The sequence below is a fragment of the Stigmatopora argus genome, chromosome 5 (assembly GCF_051989625.1).
Source record: "Stigmatopora argus isolate UIUO_Sarg chromosome 5, RoL_Sarg_1.0, whole genome shotgun sequence".
NCBI classification, from domain to species: Eukaryota; Metazoa; Chordata; class Actinopteri; order Syngnathiformes; family Syngnathidae; genus Stigmatopora; species Stigmatopora argus.
In genome coordinates this window covers 12,485,238-12,508,708 of record NC_135391.1, presented here as the reverse complement: position 1 = coordinate 12,508,708, position 23,471 = coordinate 12,485,238, and the positions used below count along the sequence as shown (strand labels likewise).

At 39.9% G+C, this 23,471-nt stretch overlaps 2 protein-coding genes across 7 annotated transcripts in view; one reads left to right on the top strand and one right to left on the bottom strand.

The window, feature by feature from the left end:
* Window positions 1-35: 35 nt before the first annotated feature.
* ark2cb (arkadia (RNF111) C-terminal like ring finger ubiquitin ligase 2Cb) lies at window positions 36-15,672 on the top strand. Of its 2 annotated transcripts, none has more exons than XM_077600189.1 (8): window positions 36-444; window positions 6,842-7,166; window positions 8,332-8,457; window positions 9,135-9,264; window positions 9,388-9,492; window positions 10,366-10,449; window positions 10,739-10,842; window positions 10,946-15,672. In XM_077600189.1, exons 1-8 carry the CDS (start codon window positions 384-386, stop codon window positions 11,061-11,063), a joined length of 1,053 nt encoding a protein of 350 aa, XP_077456315.1. In that variant the 5' UTR covers window positions 36-383; the 3' UTR covers window positions 11,064-15,672. The 2 variants fall into 2 exon arrangements, with proteins under 2 accessions (XP_077456315.1, XP_077456314.1); XM_077600188.1 differs by having other exon boundaries at window positions 38-444; window positions 10,354-10,449.
* Window positions 15,508-23,471, bottom strand: part of loxhd1b (lipoxygenase homology PLAT domains 1b) — a 26,453-nt gene continuing 18,489 nt past the window's right edge. For 3 of the 5 annotated variants that reach the window (XM_077600181.1, XM_077600182.1, XM_077600183.1), the window contains one exon: window positions 15,509-16,887. In XM_077600181.1, coding sequence (XP_077456307.1) covers window positions 16,407-16,887 — 481 coding nt within the window. In that variant the 3' untranslated portion in view covers window positions 15,509-16,406. Of the gene's footprint in view, window positions 16,888-23,471 lie in introns of all 5 variants that reach the window. The other 2 variants (XM_077600187.1, XM_077600186.1) reach the window with 2 other exon arrangements.

Here is a 23,471-nt window from a genome sequence, read left to right as displayed (position 1 = left end):
ATCGCCTTATTGATGTCTAATCTCAATGCAGACGACTCGGAAATTCCCATTGTAGGTCCCTCGAGGTCACGCCACGGGGAAACAGCGCCCCCTTTCTCCAGCTCGACGAACGGACGCGTCTGCTTTTGTCAGTCATCACTAGCAGTCGAGTCTACTCCGCCATAGGCATCGCGGTCGTGCCACAGAGTCCACAGGGCGTAGTTCGAGATCGCGACGACATTTTAGCACAGTAGTGTAGTATTCAGTCCACGAGACAGACGTTTTTGTTGTCCGGCCCGTGCGCTGCTCGCCAGCCCAGCCACCTGAATGTAGATCCGCATGGGCCACCACTACCGCACTCTCTCTCTCCAAATAACCGAGCGGAGTAAGATACGGATCCCAGGATGGTGTTAGTGCATGTCGGATACCTGGTTCTCCCCGTATTCGGCTCCGTAAGAAACCGAGGTAAGTCCCAAAATGGTTCGTAGTCAGACCAAAACAGACCATGCCCTGTTAATCTTAATATTCACTGCAGCTGTTGGCTAGTTAGCTTCCAACTTAGCCGCTGGCATAGTTCGCGTTAGCTAGCTCGTCGTCTCCGCTCAATTTCGTCGCTAAATTGACTTGGATGCCTTTTCGCATCGTTGCAGATGACAGTTAAGGACAGAATGGCGTGTTTTGGCGAATGTATTTGGCACAGGGTAATACTCGCATGCCGCCACTGGCGATAAGCTAACTGAGCCTTGTGGGGGCAGGCTACATTCTGGAATCAATCGTCACAAAGGATTCAGCAAGCGCCGGCTGTTGTGTGCTAACAACATTCCCGTACACAACGCAGTGCCTTGTTCAATCTTTGTACCTCGTTGATGTCAATTGGGTTACATGGCAATTCGTACTTTCTGTTTTTCACACTCGACGCCCTGATGGCACTATAAAAAAATACCGCAAAATAGCCGTAGCCTTCACCAGCCAGTCAGTTCATCTGTGCCTGTATGATGTCATTTGAAGATCATCTGCTTTCGACACCGCAATTATTTACGACTACTGCCGATGTGCTCAAGTGGTAATCGATACGTACGAGAATTGGCCCCGGAAAACAAATAAATCCCATTTTCTGCAAAACGTCAGCTGTTTTTTTTGTTTGTTCTGTAGCATTTCATTTTTTTGGACCACAGACGCGACCGAGCGGCAAAAAAACACAACAAGCTTCAGTGCAACATTAATTTGTCAACAGTGGCATCAATGATTTCATTGTGCTTTTATTTCTGTTCTTATTTCCCTGTTTCATAGTATGGAGGCTGGCTCTACATTCTGCATTTATCAGATCTTTGTCGTCCCCCCCCTCATTGTGTAGCTAATGATCATCTGCTGCTGTGTGGTGTGGCGTGGCCTCTGCCTGTTCTCTGCATTTAGCTGTATTGTGAACCCCTTCTTCATTTCCTCTTTCCATCCGAAGACGACATTGGTATAAAAAAAACAAAAAAAGCAGTAAAAAACAAAACAAAAAACAAAGCACCCCCTCTCCTCTTCTTCCTCCTCCTCCCTCTCCTCTTCCTCCTCCCCCCTTCAAGATGTGTTCCAACCATGTCAAGCCGACTAAAAAAAACATAGCTAACATCTTAGAGCAGAGCACCTTTTTGTCTTTTGTTTCTGTCAAATTTTTGCTGTAGCACCCAAGTGGACATGTAGATCCTTTTTTTAATGGAATGTCATTGTGTACCTCCCATCCAGTCTTTTGATAGACAACATGCTGTAAATTCCTGTCAAGTGGATACATTTTTGCATGATCTCAAATACGGCTGCACTTGCATCGTCGAACACCAGAATTTGGCTCATCTTCCTTTTTCTTCACTCGAGGTGCAGTGTACATGTTCTCGCGTGGCAATTTGGACAGAAAAATTATCATTTTGCTGTTGTGATCGAGCCTCCAAAGTTCAAAATGCATCAGTTGGTGATGGGTTGTTTTAATTTTGTAAGTTATTTCAAGAGAATGGGCGTGTTTTAAGAATAAACATGTCTTTAAGTATTGCTAACATATGCTAAGGCAGCATTGAAGTCACAATACTGAATATTAGTTTTAAAAATACATTTTGGTCAGGAATACAGGAACCATTAGGTCGAAAATAGTATGACCAGATAACTACATAACATTGCATTTAAAATGTTTAAAGTAATACATACAGTCAACCCCAGCTTACTTTGGTGTATATGTTCTAGCTACAAAGAATCTGAAAGATAAAACATTTTGAAAACAGTTTACTATTGCCACTTGCTTTCAATACATTGTAACTTGGCCAAACACTCTTAAAGTATTCCTACTGTCAGTCCTTGTTCAACTTTGCTTGCTGCAAACAGTTTGTCACTCCTAGATATTTGAAGTTTATTGTAAAACTGATACAAAAAGGAACCAAACATTTTTTATTTAAGTACTTAAATGCTCAACCAAGTCCTACAAGGTCATCGTATTGTGGCACTATGATAGTTTGAACTTTGGAGGCATATTTGAGGAAAAAATGAATCCTGCATGAATATTGTAACACTTGGGGAGTTTCTTCTCAAAATGAATCGAGTAAATGTACGCTGCACCTCCACACGACAACCTGCCATAACTGTCTCCATTTTGTCTAGTCCCTTTGTTCCCTTTTGCAAAAAACAAACAAACAAAAATCTCAGAATCACACTGAATTGTTAGGGCTACCTGCCCTACCTCTCTATTTAACAGGCTCCAAAATATTATATATTCAATACAGTGGTACCTCAAAAGTTGAAGTACTCCATTTCGTAACTCATGCCGCCTACCCATCCTAAATCAAGTTCATATTAATCTACATTCATTTTGGTTCGCGGGTCCATGTTGCATCGCATTTGATCTTTAATTAACTGTGATGAGTGTAATAACACATTTAATATTGATCACTGCAACCCGAGTTGTCTATTAGCAAGTCATGATTAGAATAAATATTTGAATAAAGAACATTTGGTAAATGCGTTCTCGGATGACTGGAATAATAAATGCGCTTGACACATGCATAGCATTACAAACACTACAAACATAACTCTGGTCCTTCGTGTAAAACAGTGCTAAAACTCCAATACACGACAACTATCACGACGGATACAAATCAAAATTATAAGTAGAAACCTTCAAGAGTCAACCTAACAATATACTGCCATTTAATCTAATACAGGTTATATGTTAAGCTATTTTGAAACCTTTGCGTTACCTCGACACAAACCATGAATGACTCTAAAATGACCCAATAAAGCTCACACATTACAACTTCCAATGAGTGTTAAGCGGCCAAAGCAAAAGCCAAAACGCGTGCACTGTGAATGAGGTCTTCTTAACACAGCCAAATGTGCCAAAAATGTAGCATCCATCCCAGAAAAAAAATAATTCGTATTGTTTTGACTTGGAGGTCCCACTGTATCAATAGGTAAAATATGCTCACTGGTGGTTCATTACTTTCCAAAATTCCCCCACTAACTAACAAAAGGCCAAAATGCTATCCATTTCACAGGGATGCCTATATTTTCCTGCACTGCTAAAAGAGATTCTCTATTAGTAAATAACGTCTCTATTGTTTGGTTGTGGTCTCTCTTTATAGTACCTTTCAATGCATGGTCACATTTTATGATTCATATTTTTGTTTTAATTTTTTTGGTTTGTTTTGACTCTACATTGACCTGTGAGAATCCAATGTAATCTTTCTGTAGTAAAGATGTTACCCTGCTGTACTTGAATCATGTGCTGTAGCTCATTGGATGCTGCTTTTTGTTCCTTTATTTAACCCTATACGGAGCATGGTGGGCCTTGCCTTCAGTCTGTGGTTTATTTTTTGGTTGCATGGATTTTTATACTATTATTACAACAACAACAACAAAAAAGCCAAGAGCGAAAGAAAAACACAATTTACTAATATTTTTCAATAAAGAATATAGTGTTTTTCCTAACCTTCAGTGTGCTTCTTGCTGATTTCCATTTATTGTGCTCCCTCTACCACCCCTCGTCCCACATCCCTCCACCCTCACCCACCTCCTCTCCTGCTGTGACAAAAGATAGACGATTCTCCACGCTTCCTCCATCACAGCGCCCGTACCAGCCTATCCGCGCTCATTCGTGGTGGCCGTCACCCCCCACCTCTCAAAACGTCCTCCGTGAACCCCTTAAACTTGACCTCGCAAGGTCACTTTCAGTCTGCAGTTACGAGCGCTTTGACCCATTTGTTTTTATCTCCTTGCTTTGTTCCTGAAAATGCAATGCAGACTAATCATTTTTCCCCCCAAATAAATGCGAAAGCATGTCACTCATTGTCTTTGTGAAACATTTAGCTCTGCCAAATGGACGTCACAAATAATGCTCTTGCCATAAAAAAGCCTTTCAGAAGACACGTGCGATGCATTAAAACAGGCTCCACTGGAGAGCCTGCTGAGTCTCGACTGTCTGTCTACACTACTTGCCAAATAGTTGTGGTCAGGACAAGTTTAAAGAAAAAACACAGTATTTCCAAGAAAATTAATCTGTGGAGAGGAAGCAAATAGGGCTAAATAGTGAATGCTAATCTTAAGAGAAATGCATGCTTTGGGTTCTATTCAAGGGTGAAATACAGTGGAACCCTTAAGGGCAAATGCTTCTTATAAAGATAGACGGTCAGTTTCTAATTTGTACAACTAATTTGTCAACTTTTTTTTTTGCCCCCTCTCCTTTTTTCCCCCTCCACTGCAATGTGTAACTGTAAATATCAGACGAAGATAACCTAAGTAAACCTAAAATTCAGTTTTTATATGGAATTTGTTGACTGGAACAAATACTTTACAAGCTACCTAAAAGATTTATGGACCACCTTGAGAAGCAACCATGAAATTAAGCGTTCTGTGGGGATATTTTTGTAAAATTGTTTTTATTTCAGCAACACTAGAGGACTTTTAATCACAAGCAGCCTTTAAAGGTCGTGCTGCAGTGTTTCAGTTGGATTCAAATCTACTATGAGCAAGCCACTCAAAAATGTTTATTTTAGTTTTATAGTCCTTCAGAAGTTGACTGGCTCGTGTGTTTTGGATGCAGCAGAATCCATGATCTTTTAAACTGATGACTGAAAATTCTCCCCCTGAGGATCTTCTGTAAAGAGCAGGCAGAATTCTGGGTTCAATCAATCATAGCATTTCACCTCATTTCAATTTTCCTCAATCCACAAAATATTCTTAAAAGCCTTAGGAGTTAGTTTTTGGGTTCCTTTGTGGCCTCCTGGATGAGCTTTTGCTGTGATCTTGGACTTGTTTTTGGTTTGTTCACCACTGTTCCATGATTTCTCCATTCATGGATAATAGATTCAGATTTAGAGATTCCATTCAGATGCAGAGATCTTCCTTTAACTTTCAATTGTTCTTGAATTGATTTGGGTTCTGCCTTTAAGCTTCAGCCTTTTGAAATCTTCTGGCCAGTTGAATTTGTCAAGTCTTGGCTCAAGTCAGTGAGTGAATGGTTGATCAGGATTGTGTGTAGTCAGTGAAAATGTGCACAGCTTTCCAAAAATTTAATGAACTGTGGTAAATATGTCATTAAACAGTTGAATAGTATTGCCCCCTCTCAAAATAATAATTAAAAATATATATATTTTGTATATTTGGGTTATCCTTGTCTAACATACAATTTTTTTAAGCATCAACGTTGGGGAAACTTATAAAAAACAATGTTAAGTAGGGCAAATATATTTACACAGGAATATATTTGAAAAACACTTTTCTGGAGGAAATAATGAGACTAATCTGTCGAACTGTTGCCAACCTTTATTAGGGGTGGGGGTTGCTGGAGCCTTTCCCAGCTAACTATGGGCAGGAGGCAGGGTACACCCTGAACTGGTTGCCGGCCAATCGCAGTTGCCAAACCTTACAAACTGTCGCGCTGATATAAAATGTGTGTCATCTTTTGTTGATGCATGACTGCAAAACTTTTTCAGTTAAGTTCTGGTGTCCATTTTTTTCCCTACGGAGTGGCATGCGCAGACATGCTTGTACTGAATGATCGAGACTAATGTAAGATCTTGCCTCTTGATATTTCTGTATCTTAGTCAGGAGCTAATTTTGCACAATCTTCACCACCCCCGGTTAAAAGATTTAATATTCTGTAAACTAATAACAATTATTTTTGCTTGAGCGTTTGTCGTATAGTTTCTGTAAACACATTTTTAAGTGGTAACCTGAGGTAGAAATTTCATTCTGTGACCAAACATAACTCAACTGCTATTTCTTCTCTATTAAACCGAATGGAAATAGCATAGAGTTCCAGCTATCCTCCATATCAGGAAAAATATTGCCCAATAATATGTTCATCAAAAAATACAGTAATGATGCGATCGAATGTAATATAAAATATTCCACTGCTTTTCCCAGTTTGTTTAAACTTTGTTTCAATGGATTCTCTGGGAGTTGTACCTTGACCACCTGGGAGCAGAATAATTCAGATACATACACCTATGTACATAGGAATGTTCTCAGTAAGCCAATTCTAGTTGATCTTTAAAGTAAGAAAAAGAATATATCTTCCACTGTAGCTTAGAGTTTCATCCACTTCCACGACAAGAAAGGATCCCGAAATGGCATCTCACGTATTTTTGCGCCGGAGCACATTTTGGTGGTTGGTTTCAGTGACACTTGCGGTATCCATCATTGCTCCACCCCCACAGAAGCATTTTGTCACCGTAGGTACGAGGTAGGGCTTCATTAACATGCTATGTCACACACTTGCACACACACACTATACATGTACAGTGATCCCACATCTCACCCTCAATTAATTCCAGCTCATTTTTGGTGTTTGTTGTACCTGACGTGTTCTGCTTGTCCCCCCCTACTCCGCCTCCAGGATCCCATTTTACCCGGCAACAGCAGCAGCAGCACAGCCATGCTACCTCTTGCCGGCACTTCCAGCTAGGCCCCCAGGCCCCGATGCCCATGGACTTCCCCATGCCCCACCCGGGACAGCCGCAGTCGGGCATCAATCCCCACCTGGCCCCACCCGGCCACCAGCACGGACCCCCGATACACCACCCGCCCCACAGCACCATGCCCGCCCCCCAGTTCCAGGACATCCCGGCCCCTCCCTTCTTACCTCAGGCATTACACCAGCAATACCTCCTCCAGCAGCAGATCCTCGAGGCCCAGCACCGACACATTCTCCCACCAAACAGGTAAGGTGATATACTGTCTTGTGTCGGTGGATCTATTGGTTGGCAAATCTCCCTGGTACTTGGTCGTTTGGTCGCCGGTCTTTTGGTCGCCGGTCTTTTGGTCGCCGGTCTTTTGGTCGCCGGTCTTTTGGTCGCCGGTCTTTTGGTCACCGGTCTTTTGGTCGCCCGGAAGGTTATTGATAATTACCATTTAAATCGTTGCTCAAATTCCCTAAATATAAACTGCGAATTATTATTTAGTCATACTTAATGCCCTAGTAATTATTAGGCTAAAGCACGTGTCAAACCGATTCCGCCGAGGGCCTCAGTGGGTCCTGGTCTTTGTGCCAACCGATCCAGTGCCAACATTTTAACCAATCAGGTGTCTTCTAAAATAAGTAGCACCTGACTTTAATTAACTGATTATACTTGCAAAAAGTATCCTCTTGTTGAGTTGGAATGAAAACCTGCACCCACTGCGGCCCTTTGAGGACCAGTTTGACACCCCTTGGGTAAAGAAAAGCTCCAAATTTCCCGTACTTTTATTGTGTTTTGTTGGAGAACTTGTTAAGACCCTGACTGACGTCCCTTCCTAAGGGGACAACTCATGTACATACAAACTCTTCTACACTTACACGTCCGCTCAGTGAAACTGCTCAGGGCCATTGTTGGCTTTTATTGATGCGTAGACCGTGTTGTTTTACCTTGTTTTGTCGCCGGTCTTTTGGTCGCCCGTTGTTTGGGTCCGGGCGACCAAACGACCGGTCACGAATCTCCCTATCATATCCTGCAAGTGATGATGATACTAATATTAATCTATGGAAATGTGAAAATGCTCATTTATTGCTGTAATTAAAATCCACAATTACCAGGGGTTTAAGAAAAAAATGTCAGATTGCTTTTTTTTTTTTTTTCACGCTTCAGTTGATACGTAACTGATTGCATTATATGTGTACATATCCTATTAAATATATTAAAGGCCCTTTATTGAAATTAAATCAGCCCGGCGACAGTGGTTAGCACGTCGGCCTCACGTATATAATTTGCAATCTAATAATCAGATAACTAACTATATGATATATGTTTTCATTTGCATTTTCATATTTCCCACCAGGTCCGTATTTATGCACAGGAAAAAAACAACATCTATGACTTGGATTCAAACTGTCTCTGTTTGTGTTAACAGACGCACATCAGAGAGGGTCCCTCACCAACCTCACAGACTGCGTCCAGGCTACGAGTTCGCCCCGCCGCTGCACGTTCCACCCCAGTCGGTGGTACAGCCCCGCTACCTGGCCGAGGGCACAGACTGGTAGGAAACTCTCACATATTATGCTTTTACCCGGCCATTAAAGTCTCTGTTTTGTTTGAGTCATAAAAAGCCGAAATCCCTGAATAAGGCGCAATTAGTATGCAGTCGTGGTTGAGTTTTCTTCATGGAAACCAAGACAGAAAATACATTCCCTTTTAACCACCCAAATGAGCAGTAAACAGTGCAAACATTCTCGGGGTTGTAACATTAATGGGGATTAATGAGGTTTTTTTTTAACCTATGCATTAGCAGCACATTTTGCACTTGAGAAACTTGATTTTTTTTCCCATCTTAACATACTCATTTCAGCAAGCACATCGGTCAACAACTGAGTATTTTCTTTGCTGTTTCATAATCCTGTGCCTCCCTACTGCTTTTTATTATTCCTTGCAAGTGAGCTGGGGTCTGTGAGCAAGTCAGTTAATTGCAAAGCAGATATAAAAAAAAAACACATTTAAAGCTATGCACTATTTAGTCTTGCATGAACATAACATGCATCTTTAATGGAATGTAGGGAAGGAAGAAGCATTTTAAACCAACCATTTTTTTGCCTGTGATGCAGATGTGCTAAACAAGTTTGGGTTCAAACCAGACAGTGTGACAAAACAAATTTAACTTAAGCTACCAGTTTACACTAAGTTGTTGTTCCAAAGAAGTTTTTTTAAACATTTGCTCAGGGATCTAAGTGTGGACGCAGGAATCCCCCCACATCAATACCACATCCACCCACTGCCGCAGCACTATCAGCACTACCTGACTTCTCCCAGGATGCACCACTTCCCCAGGAACAATGCCTCAACACAAGTGGTGAGCTGCAATCACGTCTGAATCATTATCGACCCCCCACCTGGGGCGGCGCTCAATGATTTATTATCTGGACACACGCCTGGCGGGGGCTAACGCAATCCTTTTTTACCCATCCTCCTTCAGGTCGTTCACGAGATCCGAAACTATCCATACCCTCAGCTTCATTTGCTGGCGCTGCAGAGTCTCAACCCTTCACGCCACGCATCCGCCGTCAGGGAGAGCTACGAGGTGATGCAAATTCATGTGAATGAAATTATTAAATCCACTGAGAAGCATACATTCTGAATGTGTTTCATCCAACAAAATGACAACACATACATTATGTATTTTACGGACTATAAATCGCCCCTCAGTATAAGTCGCACTAGCCAAAGAAAGCACAATGAAAAGAAAGAAAATATATAAGTTGCACTGGAGTATAAGTTATATAACATTCATTTATTTTTCTGTACTGTTTATCATCAGTTATGCAACATTATACATTAAAGTAATAGCAAATTTGGGAACAAGTGAAATTAGATTAATGTAACATGTTAACAGTATTTTGGACAACTGTAGCCTAAAAACACAGAATAACAATCTATACCTGTCAACCTCTGCCGATAACTGCCCTTATAAATGATCATTGATTCCCCTTACAAACCCCCAAAAAACCTTACAAACACTGTACGACTCGTACGGTGTTTGTAAGGTTTTTTGGGGGTTTGTAAGGGGAATCAATGGTCATTTATAAGGGCAGTTATCGGCAGAGGTTGACAGGTATGACAATCTGTTCGTGGTCAGAGTAAAAAAAAAGATTTAGAAGTCGCAGGCCCAGCGAAACTACAAAAAAAGGTGGCTTACAGGTAGAGTTATATTTAAGTGGCAACAACATAGTAAGTGGATAATCTGTCAAGTAAAAAATTCAGAGTAAAAGTTTTATTAAAAAGTTATTTTCCCCCCCGAAATTGTTCCTTAGTGTATTTTTTTCTGATATTAAGGGTAAATCTTTTTGCACAGCGTAATAATAATAATGAAAGTTCCAACAGCCCATTTAGGTAGCAAATGTAACATTTGCAATATCTGCCCCCATGTTGTTTTTATTAACAGGAACTTTTGCAGTTGGAGGACCGATTGGGCAGCGTGAACCGTGGCGCAGTCCAGACCACCATTGAGAGATTCACTTTCCCCCACAAGTATAAGAAGGTAAATATACTGTATGTTAACAAGTGCCAAAATCTGACTCATTTCCAGCAGCAGACTGCTCCATATTGCTGTGAGGGATGAGTCATTCCAATGAATTTTAATAAGCATAATAGCTAACGTGACCCCGATACTTAGGGAAGGGTGTCACATTATTTGGCTCACTCTCCGAGTGGAGACATCATTCAGCCAAAACACACACACACCTCCTACTTCAAAGCACACCCACATAGTCTGGCATACGCAAAGACACACTCGCTGAAATATGACAGAGTTTGAATGGGTTTTGCAGAGATTCCCCCAAGACCTGAAAATGTGTCTGGATGATGAGGAGCTGGATACGGATGAAAAGTGCACCATTTGTCTGTCCATGCTGGAGGACGGAGAGGATGTCAGGTAACAGCACCTATCCACACTAACACACACACACACCTTAGGCAGGCAAACAGAACTGGTGTCAATCTCATTGCCGTTGTCTTTTCTGTGTTGATGTGTTTAGGAGATTACCCTGCATGCACCTCTTCCACCAGGCGTGCGTGGACCAATGGCTGGCGACCAGTCGGAAGTGCCCCATTTGCAGGGTAGACATTGAAACTCAACTCAATCCTGACAGTTGATAGCTGCTACTGTCACCCGCAGCCAAATCCCACAATCCTCCACTCTCTCTATCTCTCCTTGGGGGAGTTTTGCAAGGGAGGGGGGGCTCCTTGCTCCCCCTCTTTTTCTTTAGGGGGGCGGTTAGGATCAACAAAGCACACACACACAAATACACACACACACACACACACACACACACACACGCATACATGCAGAACATAAGCAGGGATGCGTTGGACACGTTCTAAGACTGGGCTGACCTTGTGGATGTAAAACAAAAGGTGGGAGTGGCCATTGACAGGTGTGCTGGGTCACGCTGAGAGCGCTCCCTTTCCTCACACAGACATGCACACACACGCACAAGCACATCTGTACAGAACATTACACAAAAGCATGATTGGTGTGTAGCCCGACGCTTGTGGTGTGCTTTAGTAATGATTGAGTATTTACCGAGTAACAGTGTTGTGTAGCAACTTGAGAGTTTGTGTGACGGATTACCCACCTTTAGGAAACATGGCGGGGGGAGATGCTCATAGTGTGCGTTGTATGTACAAAGGCCAAAAATAGCGGAAAGCCGCGCCCTCTTCTGTGTTGTGTTTTGGTTTACAGTCAACCCCATGTGTTGCAGGGGACATCAATATGTGAAAATCCGTGATTTTGAGGGAGGTTTTTAAAAAGTGAAAACACTTATATACACAAATATATACAATCGTTTAAGCCCATTATTGCTTTGAATACAGTACATTTAAACTTATTGTAACACACATTCCCCAGCATTTGTTGTCACTATCGCTCTCAGAAAATGGGAGTACTGTGTAACTATCACTTAAGAAAAACAAAAGGACAAATTTTAAATACTTCAAGTTAGCGTTTGCTAATAAAAAACTATAAAACAAAAAAATATGTATTTAAATATAAAAATGTTCAACCAAACGATATAATTTTATCTAATGAACATCTATTAGCTTAATGCTAACTTAGATGTGAAACACCATTGGCTAGCTAATGGTAATTAACTTATGCTAGTTATAATCTCTTAAGCAACGGCTTACTACTTTGACGCATACAAAACAGCAACACAAACTTAACGAACATAGAACAATCCTCACGGGCATCAAATATTCTTTCAGAACTTCCTCTTTAATACGCTGCACTCCTGCCAGTCTCAGTGCTGCCAAGCCTCTTGTGGCAAAAAGTGGCACTACACGAAGGCGCGCTACTCTAAAATCGGGTTTCACTGTAAAAACACATTTGAAAATAAACATCCGAAATCTGCGACGTATAGCGCTTACGCGGCTAACTGCAGGCATGGCTTCCAGTGATGTGTTGTGTCATAGCGGGCAGCAGGGCGGCGGACCCCCACCACCCTACCATTTTTCAGGTGTGCATGCATGTGTGGCAGGCTTGTGGGCTGTGTCGTGCTCATTGTGGTCATAGTGGTGCAATGTAGACGCAGGGACCCCCTTGTACCCATCCCGCAAAATCCTCTTCGACGCACACTCAGACACCAACTTCGGACCCCCGGGTCGGGGACCGTGTGTGACAGTAACGCTGCCGTCTTGCCTCGAGATGAGTGACATTTCTCAGAACCTTATTGCCTACCGAACAAGCACATGTGACTTTTTGGATTCTTCTTATGTTTTTTCCCCATGATTTTAATCCTCATTTCAGTCTTAGTTGCGCCCAATCACATGCAAGTGGTGTTGCAGGGGAAACAAAATGATACAATAACAATAATTTGCCTGAGTTTGTTTGAATGTTCACTTTCTTTATGGTAGTACAGTAATGGCCGGTGTGTTTGTTCGTGTGAGTGAGTGAGACGCACGTAGTTTTATGGCGAAAGGGATTAAAAGCCATCCATTTTGGGAAAAAAACAAACAAGCAACCAAACTATTCTTTACATTTTCTTATGAGTTCAATCGTCTTGCCATTTTAATTTCAGTTCACATGCCAATTTGGACATGGTACTTAACACCTGCTTCTTGTCTGTGCTAACTATGTTAAAGAGAAATAGCTGCAATGCTGCGAAACTGACAAAACGTATTTATTGTAATGTAGCCTGTGTTTTTTTTTGTAAATGCACTACCATATGGAGTTGCTTGTTCTTTTTTTACTTGTCTTGGTCGTGTGCGTGAGTTCTTGTCGTCTTAGGGGTTTATGTTTTGATTCGATTCCAAATATTTTCATGCTTCCCTGTGTGTTCTTTACCAGAAAGTTTTAGGGCCACGCTGGAATCAGTAGATCAATGAGTATAAGATATGCGAGTAAAGAGGGGAAAAAAGTTGTAATCTTCAAAGAATAAAGTCTAATGATAAAAGGTATTAGAAAAAGACTTAAAATAGTAAGGTTATGAGATTTCATAGTAATTTCAGAATTTTACTTTCTGTTTTTTCTATGCTACAGCCTTGTTTAGATTACACAGTTATTTTCCTAACAAAAATACAAATTTTCCTTGTAAAATGAAGATAATTTGTTTAATGCTAACATTGCAACTTTCATTATCTTTTTAACACATGCAGTGCCACAAAAGTCTCGCTTTTGAAGGTATCATTTCGAGGCCACCCACATTTAATGGCTTAGAATGTTAAAGAATGTAAAATATTCATGGAAAGAACGTATACTCTGAGAAATTTGCCGTGAATTGCGTCAATTTCAACGTGTTGGACCAGTGAGACAGCCATCAAACTTTTCTCCCTGGGCTTTGTAAAATCATCAAATGCTGATGGCCTTAGGATTATCTTAACTCACTGAGGCCACTATCACTTAATAGGAAGTAGGATAAAAAGGGGCACTTAATTGGACGCCCATCTTTACCATTGGCACATAGAGTTAATGCTACTTAAAGACAACTAGGTAAAAAAGATCTGTTGAGACATCCTGTTTTTTAATGATAATGCTAATATAATACAACAAATTTATTCCCCAAAAATTGTTGCCATACAACTTTTTTTCTCTCAATTTGCTGACCTAGTCAAAATTGGACATATTTGCCATTTTGCTGTTGCTGTTTCCGTCAGCGTGGCGCTACCACTGCTTGGTTGTTGTTGGATAGTAACTTGATTGTGTTTTTTTTTTTCTCACGTGAAACTTCCATCCAAAAAAAAGGAAAACAAAAATCACAAAAAATAAAATGTGCTGAAATAATGGGAGGTTCTGCTAGTTCACATAGAATGCTGTGATTTAAAGATGCCTTAAGTATTTAACAATCATTATTTATTACTAACTGTAGCTAGCTAGCTATCGTGGTGGAATATTTAATGTCTCATAACTTTGCAATTTAATGGATATATTTATTTAAAATAAGACAAAAAAATATGACAAAAAAAGATTACCTCATTATGCATTGGGTAGGTGGGTGGGGATGCTTCTGCATGCCGTCTGTGTGATTATGATTTCATTATTATTATTATTTCTCTCCCCCCAAAGAAAAAAATAAGTGAGGTGGAAGACTTTTGAAACCAGCATGGTGCTGTTGATCTAGGCGACATTCCCTTTAGCTTCCCTGCTTTTGATCGGAGACACATTTTGTCTTAGTATGCGCTCCCTTGGCCATACGATGCTGCTTGGTAATTAATTAATCGTATTTTGACTTCACATTGCTGACATTCATATCTGGATCCAGAGTGGCATGTTGCCCTTTGTATTGCTGGCTTGTTGCTTGGTGTACTCGTAGGGGGTGTATCTTACTTAACATGCTAACTTGAGCCATTATCGACAATATATATTAAAACAAAAAGAAAAACAAAAAAAGCAAATATAAATGGAGTGTGGATATAATAAGCTAACTTTTCAGTGTGCTTTTCCTATCAATACTAATAATTCTTTTGGAGTTTAAAAGAAAAAAAGGGAACATACGTGTTGGAATTGAATGAAGCTGGCTGGTCTTGACTATTTATTGTTATGGTTGATTTTGTTTTTGTTTTGTTCTGTTTCTTTCATTGAGCATTTTGAATGACAATTTGTGTGTTCTCACTGGCCTTAGCCCACGCGACCGCCACAGTGTACGCCCGCCGTGTGTTGCTCCCAAGCCAAGTGGAGCGTAGCCATAGTATTAAATGAAGTCCAGCCGACGAAACAGTAGAACTTTGAAAGCACAAGCTTTTTCAATGCATGTCCTTCTCAGGTTTTCCTATGTGTATGTGGGAGTAGCTCTGTTTAGATGTCTTTCATATGATGCTGTATACCTTCTTAAATATTTCTTTCTTTGCTGCTGACAGTAAAACAAAAAGAAAACAACAAAAACAATGTGGATTATGATTATTAACCTGCCAGTGAAAAAGGGAAGTGGCCATCTTTGTACAACACACTGCTGTTTTGCTGTAACCGCGCAATGTTTTATGATCTTGAGTATTTTATAGAGAAGTAGAAGTATGTATCATCAATAATATGAAAGCAATAGCTAAATCATAATGAAGAATAACATTGATCAGTGATGAATATTGTGGAGAGAAAAAAAAGAACCTTTAGATTCACTCTGGGTGGATTTTGTACTGTATTTATTACTAATGACAATGCAAAAAGTTGCATAGCTTAACCCAAACTGTTCTGTCTCTTTTTTATTTATTGTCTTGTATATGATCTTTTTCTATGTGTTTTTCAAATAAAAATGCTTAAAATGCTGACAACAAATGCACCTTTTATTCTGAGGCCTTTGTGCATAGTATCTCACTAAATTTAGGAGACATTTACACACTTTCTCAAGCAGGAACATTTATTAAAAAAAATGTCTTGTCAAAAAATTTAATCTAGTCTTGGTTTCACAGTTTTTAATGATATTGAACATTCCATAATGAGGTGGCGTGATATTTTTCCGAATTTGTAAAAATTCCTAAATGTCATTTAAGGCGGAATCACGTGGGGAATATGAGCCGTCTTCCTAATGGGTCAGAATGAACGTTTGTTGGTTTTTCAGATTTTAATTTTTTATTAGTGATTTTTTTTTTGTTTTCTTTCAGTTTTTCGTGTTTTTGCAATTTCCCCCCTGTAGTTTTAGAGTTTTACTGGTTTTTGTATTGTTTTTACCATGGTGAGAATCAGCCAAAGTGGCGTGCTGAACAAGTGGGTGGGGAAAAAAATTCCAAGTTAATATATAAATATATATGTGGGGAGCTTTTCTGTGAAATGCACCCCTGCAATAACATACAAAAACTATTTAATGTTAATCCAATTTAGCCTTTAAGTTCTGTGGAACACATTACCCCCTTTACAACCAATAAGATCAATGTCCTCAACAGTGTTGGCACAACTGTACAATGAAATAACTCAACTGGTCTTCTTTCACCTTGACTAAAATTACATTATTGCACTTAAAGAAGTGTAAAAACTGAAATAATGACACTTGTCAATTTTTTTTTACATCTACTCTAGTACTTGGGGTAGAGGACCCTCTCAATGCATCCATCAGCCTTGCCCCTGTCCAGCCACTTGCTGCACTGAAAAATAGTTGTGACTGAGTTTGCCGTGTTGGTCATCTCCACGCACTCCAAAAACCATCCGTGGTTCATGCCACTGTTGTCATGTTCTACCTTGACCCTGAGCAGCTCCCCCAAATCCAGCATCTCCACCGTAAAGCGGTCTGTGCTGCCTCGCTCAAACAGGTTGCGGAACTTCTTGCACAGGTGGCGTCGCCCCGAGTCGCCGTTGACACCGTAGACGGTGATGTAGACGTTGGCGTCCGTGCCAGCGTCATTCACATCTCCTGTCATCACGATGATCTCATATTTGACGGGCACCAGATTACGGACTTTGCTGGCAAAGCTCTCCACGGACTTGTAGCACTCAAAGTTTTGGAACTGATCCTTTTTGGACGCCAAGAGCACTCGTGCGTCACACTGGAAGAAATACCTGAAGGCAAGGATGGTCATGTGAAGTTAATGACAGAGACTTGATCATGTATTAATTCATCATCTGTGCTGCGCACTTCGGGCGAAAAGCAGACTACACCATAGACTGGTCGGTACTAAACCATTGGGCACTCAGAGAGACAGACAAGCCCTCGCACTCAGAATCATACAGCCACTGACCAGGATCTGATCCTACGCTTGCCTGTACAGACGCTCCCCTACTTACGAACGCAATTGGTTCCGAGCGATTGTTCATAAGTTGAATTTGTTTGTAAGTTGATTCAGTGCTATATTTTGTATTATAATTTATGTTTAAGGCCGATATAAGTATATTGAAGGTTTATATAAGTGCATTTGTATGTTTAAGGCTTGTATAAGTAACACGCATTGGTTTGTACTGAAAAAAAAAACTTAATAAAATGGAGAGAATATGTACAGTACTGTAGAGAGAGAGAGAGATTTATGTATTAGAAACTGGCCAAAAGAAGCGACCTAATGACGATTGCACAGTTTTCTTCTTTTTTTCATCATAAATGATGCGGTAGCACTGTATGGCATCATTCAATTGATTTGCAAACTTTGTGCAACGTTCAATATTTGGGTCCTGCTGCTCGATCTTTCTGTTTATAAATGGTACTGACGGTCGAACGATTCAATGCCCGTGAAACGCTCACCACTCTCACGCGCATCAAGCTTCGTTATTATTGCCACTCGTTTCAAATGAAATGGCTTGCCTCTTCCTTGCAACTCCCTCAATAGAAGCCTTTAGCTTTTTACCAAGCATATTCAATATTGGATGCATGAGATATTTAATGATACAAATGAAAAAGGTTCTTTGCACACTGGAGATACATTCACGCAATTCCGCACTGCAACGAAGAAGAAGGTAGATGCTGGGTGAGCTGAGCTCTCACAGCGCCAGGCGTCGGTATTAGCGGCGGAAAGAAGTACTACTCCGAAAAAGGCGCGAAATACAAAATTGGACTTGCGAACATTTTTGGACTTAAACGCAATTTGCAGACATGTTCGTATGTACCGTTGTTCGTAAGTTGAATGTTCGTAAGTAGTGGAGCGTCTGTATATAGTAAGGCTTTTTTCTTTAAAAAATCGACATAGTATAGTAAGGCTAAGAAAGTCGGAGAATAAATCTGACTTCTGATTCTTCTCCTAGTTATTGCTGTGGTCCAGTGGCAAAAATATTGGTTCAGAACTTGAGGTGGGAATCAGGAGTGAGTTCAATTCCACTCTTTGCAATTCACAAATTGTTTATTGAGGTAATGAAAAGGATAAATATAACTTCCAATCACTTCATTTCAGAAGTCACTGTGGTCCAGTTGCAAAGACAAACGGTCAGAACTTCTGGTGGACTCAAGTTCAAATCAGGAGTGAGTTCAATTCCACTCTTTGCAATTCTCAAATTGTTTATTGAGGTAATGAAAAGGACAGATATAACTTCCAATCACATCATTTCAGAAGTCACTGTGGTCCAGTGGCAAAGACAATGGGTTGAAATTTAAGGTGGACACAAGTTCAAATCAGGAGTGAGTTCAAGTCCACTCTTTGCAATTCTCAAATTGTTTATTGAGGTAATGAAAAGGATGAATATAACTTCCAATCAAATCATTTCAGAAGTCACTGTGGTCCAGTGGCAAAGACAATGGGTTGAAATTTAAGGTGGACACAAGTTCAAATCAGGAGTTAGTTCAAGTCCACTCTTTGCAATTCTCAAATTGTTTATTGAGGTAATGAAAAGGATGAATATAACTTCCAATCAAATCATTTCAGAAGTCACTGTGGTCCAGTGGCAAAGACAATGGGTTGAAATTTAAGGTGGACACAAGTTCAAATCAGGAGTGAGTTCAAGTCCACTCTTTGCAATTCTCAAATTGTTTATTGAGGTAATGAAGAGGATGAATATAACTTCCAATCAAATCATTTCAGAAGTCACTGTGGTCCAGTGGCAAAGACAATGGGTTGAAATTTAAGGTGGACACAAGTTCAAATCAGGAGTGAGTTCAAGTCCACTCTTTGCAATTCTCAAATTGTTTATTGAGGTAATGAAAAGGATGAATATAACTTCCAATCAAATCATTTCAGAAGTCACTGTGGTCCATTGGCAAAGACAATGGGTTGAAATTTAAGGTGGACACAAGTTCAAATCAGGAGTGAGTTCAAGTCCACTCTTTGCAATTCTCAAATTGTTTATTGAGGTAATGAAAAGGATGAATATAACTTCCTATCAAATCATTTCACAAGTCACTGTGGTCCAGTGGCAAAGACAATGGGTTGAAATTTAAGGTGGACACAAGTTCAAATCAGGAGTTAGTTCAAGTCCACTCTTTGCAATTCTCAAATTGTTTATTGAGGTAATGAAAAGGATGAATATAACTTCCAATCAAATCATTTCAGAAGTCACTGTGGTCCAGTGGCAAAGACAATGGGTTGAAATTTAAGGTGGACACAAGTTCAAATCAGGAGTGAGTTCAAGTCCACTCTTTGCAATTCTCAAATTGTTTATTGAGGTAATGAAAAGGATGAATATAACTTCCAATCAAATCATTTCAGAAGTCACTGTGGTCCATTGGCAAAGACAATGGGTTGAAATTTAAGGTGGACACAAGTTCAAATCAGGAGTGAGTTCAAGTCCACTCTTTGCAATTCTCAAATTGTTTATTGAGGTAATGAAAAGGATGAATATAACTTCCTATCAAATCATTTCACAAGTCACTGTGGTCCAGTGGCAAAGACAATGGGTTGAAATTTAAGGTGGACACAAGTTCAAATCAGGAGTTAGTTCAAGTCCACTCTTTGCAATTCTCAAATTGTTTATTGAGGTAATGAAAAGGATGAATATAACTTCCAATCAAATCATTTCAGAAGTCACTGTGGTCCAGTGGCAAAGACAATGGGTTGAAATTTAAGGTGGACACAAGTTCAAATCAGGAGTGAGTTCAAGTCCACTCTTTGCAATTCTCAAATTGTTTATTGAGGTAATGAAAAGGATGAATATAACTTCCAATCAAATCATTTCAGAAGTCACTGTGGTCCATTGGCAAAGACAATGGGTTGAAATTTAAGGTGGACACAAGTTCAAATCAGGAGTGAGTTCAAGTCCACTCTTTGCAATTCTCAAATTGTTTATTGAGGTAATGAAAAGGATGAATATAACTTCCTATCAAATCATTTCACAAGTCACTGTGGTCCAGTGGCAAAGACAATGGGTTGAAATTTAAGGTGGACACAAGTTCAAATCAGGAGTGAGTTCAAGTCCACTCTTTGCAATTCTCAAATTGTTTATTGAGGTAATGAAAAGGATGAATATAACTTCCAATCAAATCATTTCAGAAGTCACTGTGGTCCATTGGCAAAGACAATGGGTTGAAATTTAAGGTGGACACAAGTTCAAATCAGGAGTGAGTTCAAGTCCACTCTTTGCAATTCTCAAATTGTTTATTGAGGTAATGAAAAGGATGAATATAACTTCCTATCAAATCATTTCACAAGTCACTGTGGTCCAGTGGCAAAGACAATGGGTTGAAATTTAAGGTGGACACAAGTTCAAATCAGGAGTTAGTTCAAGTCCACCCTTTGCAATTCTCAAATTGTTTATTGAGGTAATGAAAAGGATGAATATAACTTCCAATCAAATCATTTCAGAAGTCACTGTGGTCCAGTGGCAAAGACAATGGGTTGAAATTTAAGGTGGACACAAGTTCAAATCAGGAGTGAGTTCAAGTCCACTCTTTGCAATTCTCAAATTGTTTATTGAGGTAATGAAGAGGATGAATATAACTTCCAATCAAATCATTTCAGAAGTCACTGTGGTCCAGTGGCAAAGACAATGGGTTGAAATTTAAGGTGGACACAAGTTCAAATCAGGAGTGAGTTCAAGTCCACTCTTTGCAATTCTCAAATTGTTTATTGAGGTAATGAAGAGGATGAATATGACTTCCAATCACATCATTTCAGAAGTCACTGTGGTCCAGTGGCAAAGACAATGGGTTGAAATTTAAGGTGGACACAAGTTCAAATCAGGAGTGAGTTCAAGTCCACTCTTTGCAATTCTCAAATTGTTTATTGAGGTAATGAAGAGGATGAATATAACTTCCAATCAAATCATTTCAGAAGTCACTGTGGTCCAGTGGCAAAGACAATGGGTTGAAATTTAAGGTGGACACAAGTTCAAATCAGGAGTTAGTTCAAGTCCACTCTTTGCAATTCTCAAATTGTTTATTGAGGTAATGAAGAGGATGAATATAACTTCCAATCAAATCATTTCAGAAGTCACTGTGGTCCAGTGGCAAAGACAATGGGTTGAAATTTAAGGTGGACACAAGTTCAAATCAGGAGTGAGTTCAAGTCCACTCTTTGCAATTCTCAAATTGTTTATTGAGGTAATGAAAAGGATGAATATAACTTCCAATCAAATCATTTCAGAAGTCACTGTGGTCCAGTGGCAAAGACAATGGGTTGAAATTTAAGGTGGACACAAGTTCAAATCAGGAGTGAGTTCAAGTCCACTCTTTGCAATTCTCAAATTGTTTATTGAGGTAATGAAGAGGATGAATATAACTTCCAATCAAATCATTTCAGAAGTCACTGTGGTCCAGTGGCAAAGACAATGGGTTGAAATTTAAGGTGGACACAAGTTCAAATCAGGAGTGAGTTCAAGTCCACTCTTTGCAATTCTCAAATTGTTTATTGAGGTAATGAAAAGGATGAATATAACTTCCAATCAAATCATTTCAGAAGTCACTGTGGTCCATTGGCAAAGACAATGGGTTGAAATTTAAGGTGGACACAAGTTCAAATCAGGAGTGAGTTCAAGTCCACTCTTTGCAATTCTCAAATTGTTTATTGAGGTAATGAAAAGGATGAATATAACTTCCTATCAAATCATTTCACAAGTCACTGTGGTCCAGTGGCAAAGACAATGGGTTGAAATTTAAGGTGGACACAAGTTCAAATCAGGAGTTAGTTCAAGTCCACTCTTTGCAATTCTCAAATTGTTTATTGAGGTAATGAAAAGGATGAATATAACTTCCTATCAAATCATTTCACAAGTCACTGTGGTCCAGTGGCAAAGACAATGGGTTGAAATTTAAGGTGGACACAAGTTCAAATCAGGAGTGAGTTCAAGTCCACTCTTTGCAATTCTCAAATTGTTTATTGAGGTAATGAAGAGGATGAATATGACTTCCAATCACATCATTTCAGAAGTCACTGTGGTCCAGTGGCAAAGACAATGGGTTGAAATTTAAGGTGGACACAAGTTCAAATCAGGAGTGAGTTCAAGTCCACTCTTTGCAACTCTCAAATTGTTTATTTAGGTAATGAAAAGGATAAATATAACTTCCAATCATATATAGGCGGGCCGCCTCGTGGTGTAGTGGGTAAGTCACCTGCCTGCGACGTGGGTGTCGAGGGTTCACGTCCCGGTGTCGCCAGTCAACGACTGTATGGTGTCGGCAGTCGGCCGCAGGCCGACTGTCGAACACCACCAGGAACCCCCCCCTCCCAACTGTCTTCCGGTCAGCCGAAGGCTGACCGGAAATATTGTTTTGCTGAAAAAAATGACTAAGTCTTTATTTGAATGAAAAAAGGATTACCCATTTACTGAACTACTAGTGTAGTGATTAGTCATACGAGAGCGGGATTCGAACCCCATCTCCCACATGGCAGTCAAATCCACTAACTTACGGTCTGTCTGACCCATTGTCTTTGCCACTGGACCACAGTGACTTCTGAAATGAGATGATTGGAAGTTATATTTATCATTTTCATCACCTCAATAAACAATTTGAGATTTGCAAAGAGTGGACTTGAACTCACTCCAGATTTGAACTTGTGTCCAACTTCAATTTCAACCCATTGTTCTTGCCACTGGACCACAGTGTCTTCTGAAATGATGTGATTGGAAGTTATATTTATCCTTTTAATTACCTCAATAAACAATTTGAGAATTGCAAAGAGTGGAATCAAACTCACTTCTGATTTGAACTTGAGTCCATCTGAAGTTCTGACCCATTGTCTTTGCCACTGCACCACTGTAAAGTTGGAAGTTGTATTTATCCTTTTCATTACCTCAATAAACAATTTGAGAATTGCAACGAGTGGAATTGAACTCACTCCTGATTCCCACCTCATGTTCTGACCCAATGATTTTGCCAGTGGACCACAGCAACAACTAGAAGGTGAAGAATCAGAAGTCAGATTTATTCTCCGACTCTCTTAGCCTTACTTGCTGTCATTTTTTAAAGAAAAAAAGCCTTACTATACTGTCGTTTTTTAAGAAAAGAAGCCTTACTATACAATATCGTTTTTTAAGAAAAAAAGGCTTCCTCTACTATGTCGTTTTTCAAGAAAAAAAGCCATGCTATACTATGTCGTTTTTTAGGAAAAAAAAAGCCTTACTATACTATGTCGTTTTTTAAAGGAAAAAAGCCATACTATACTATGTCGTTTTTTAGGGGGGAAAGCCATACTATACTATGTCGTTTTTTAGGGAAAAAGCCTTCCTCGACTATGTCGTTTTTTAGGGGGGAAAGCCATACTATACTATGTCGTTTTTTAGGGAAAAAGCCT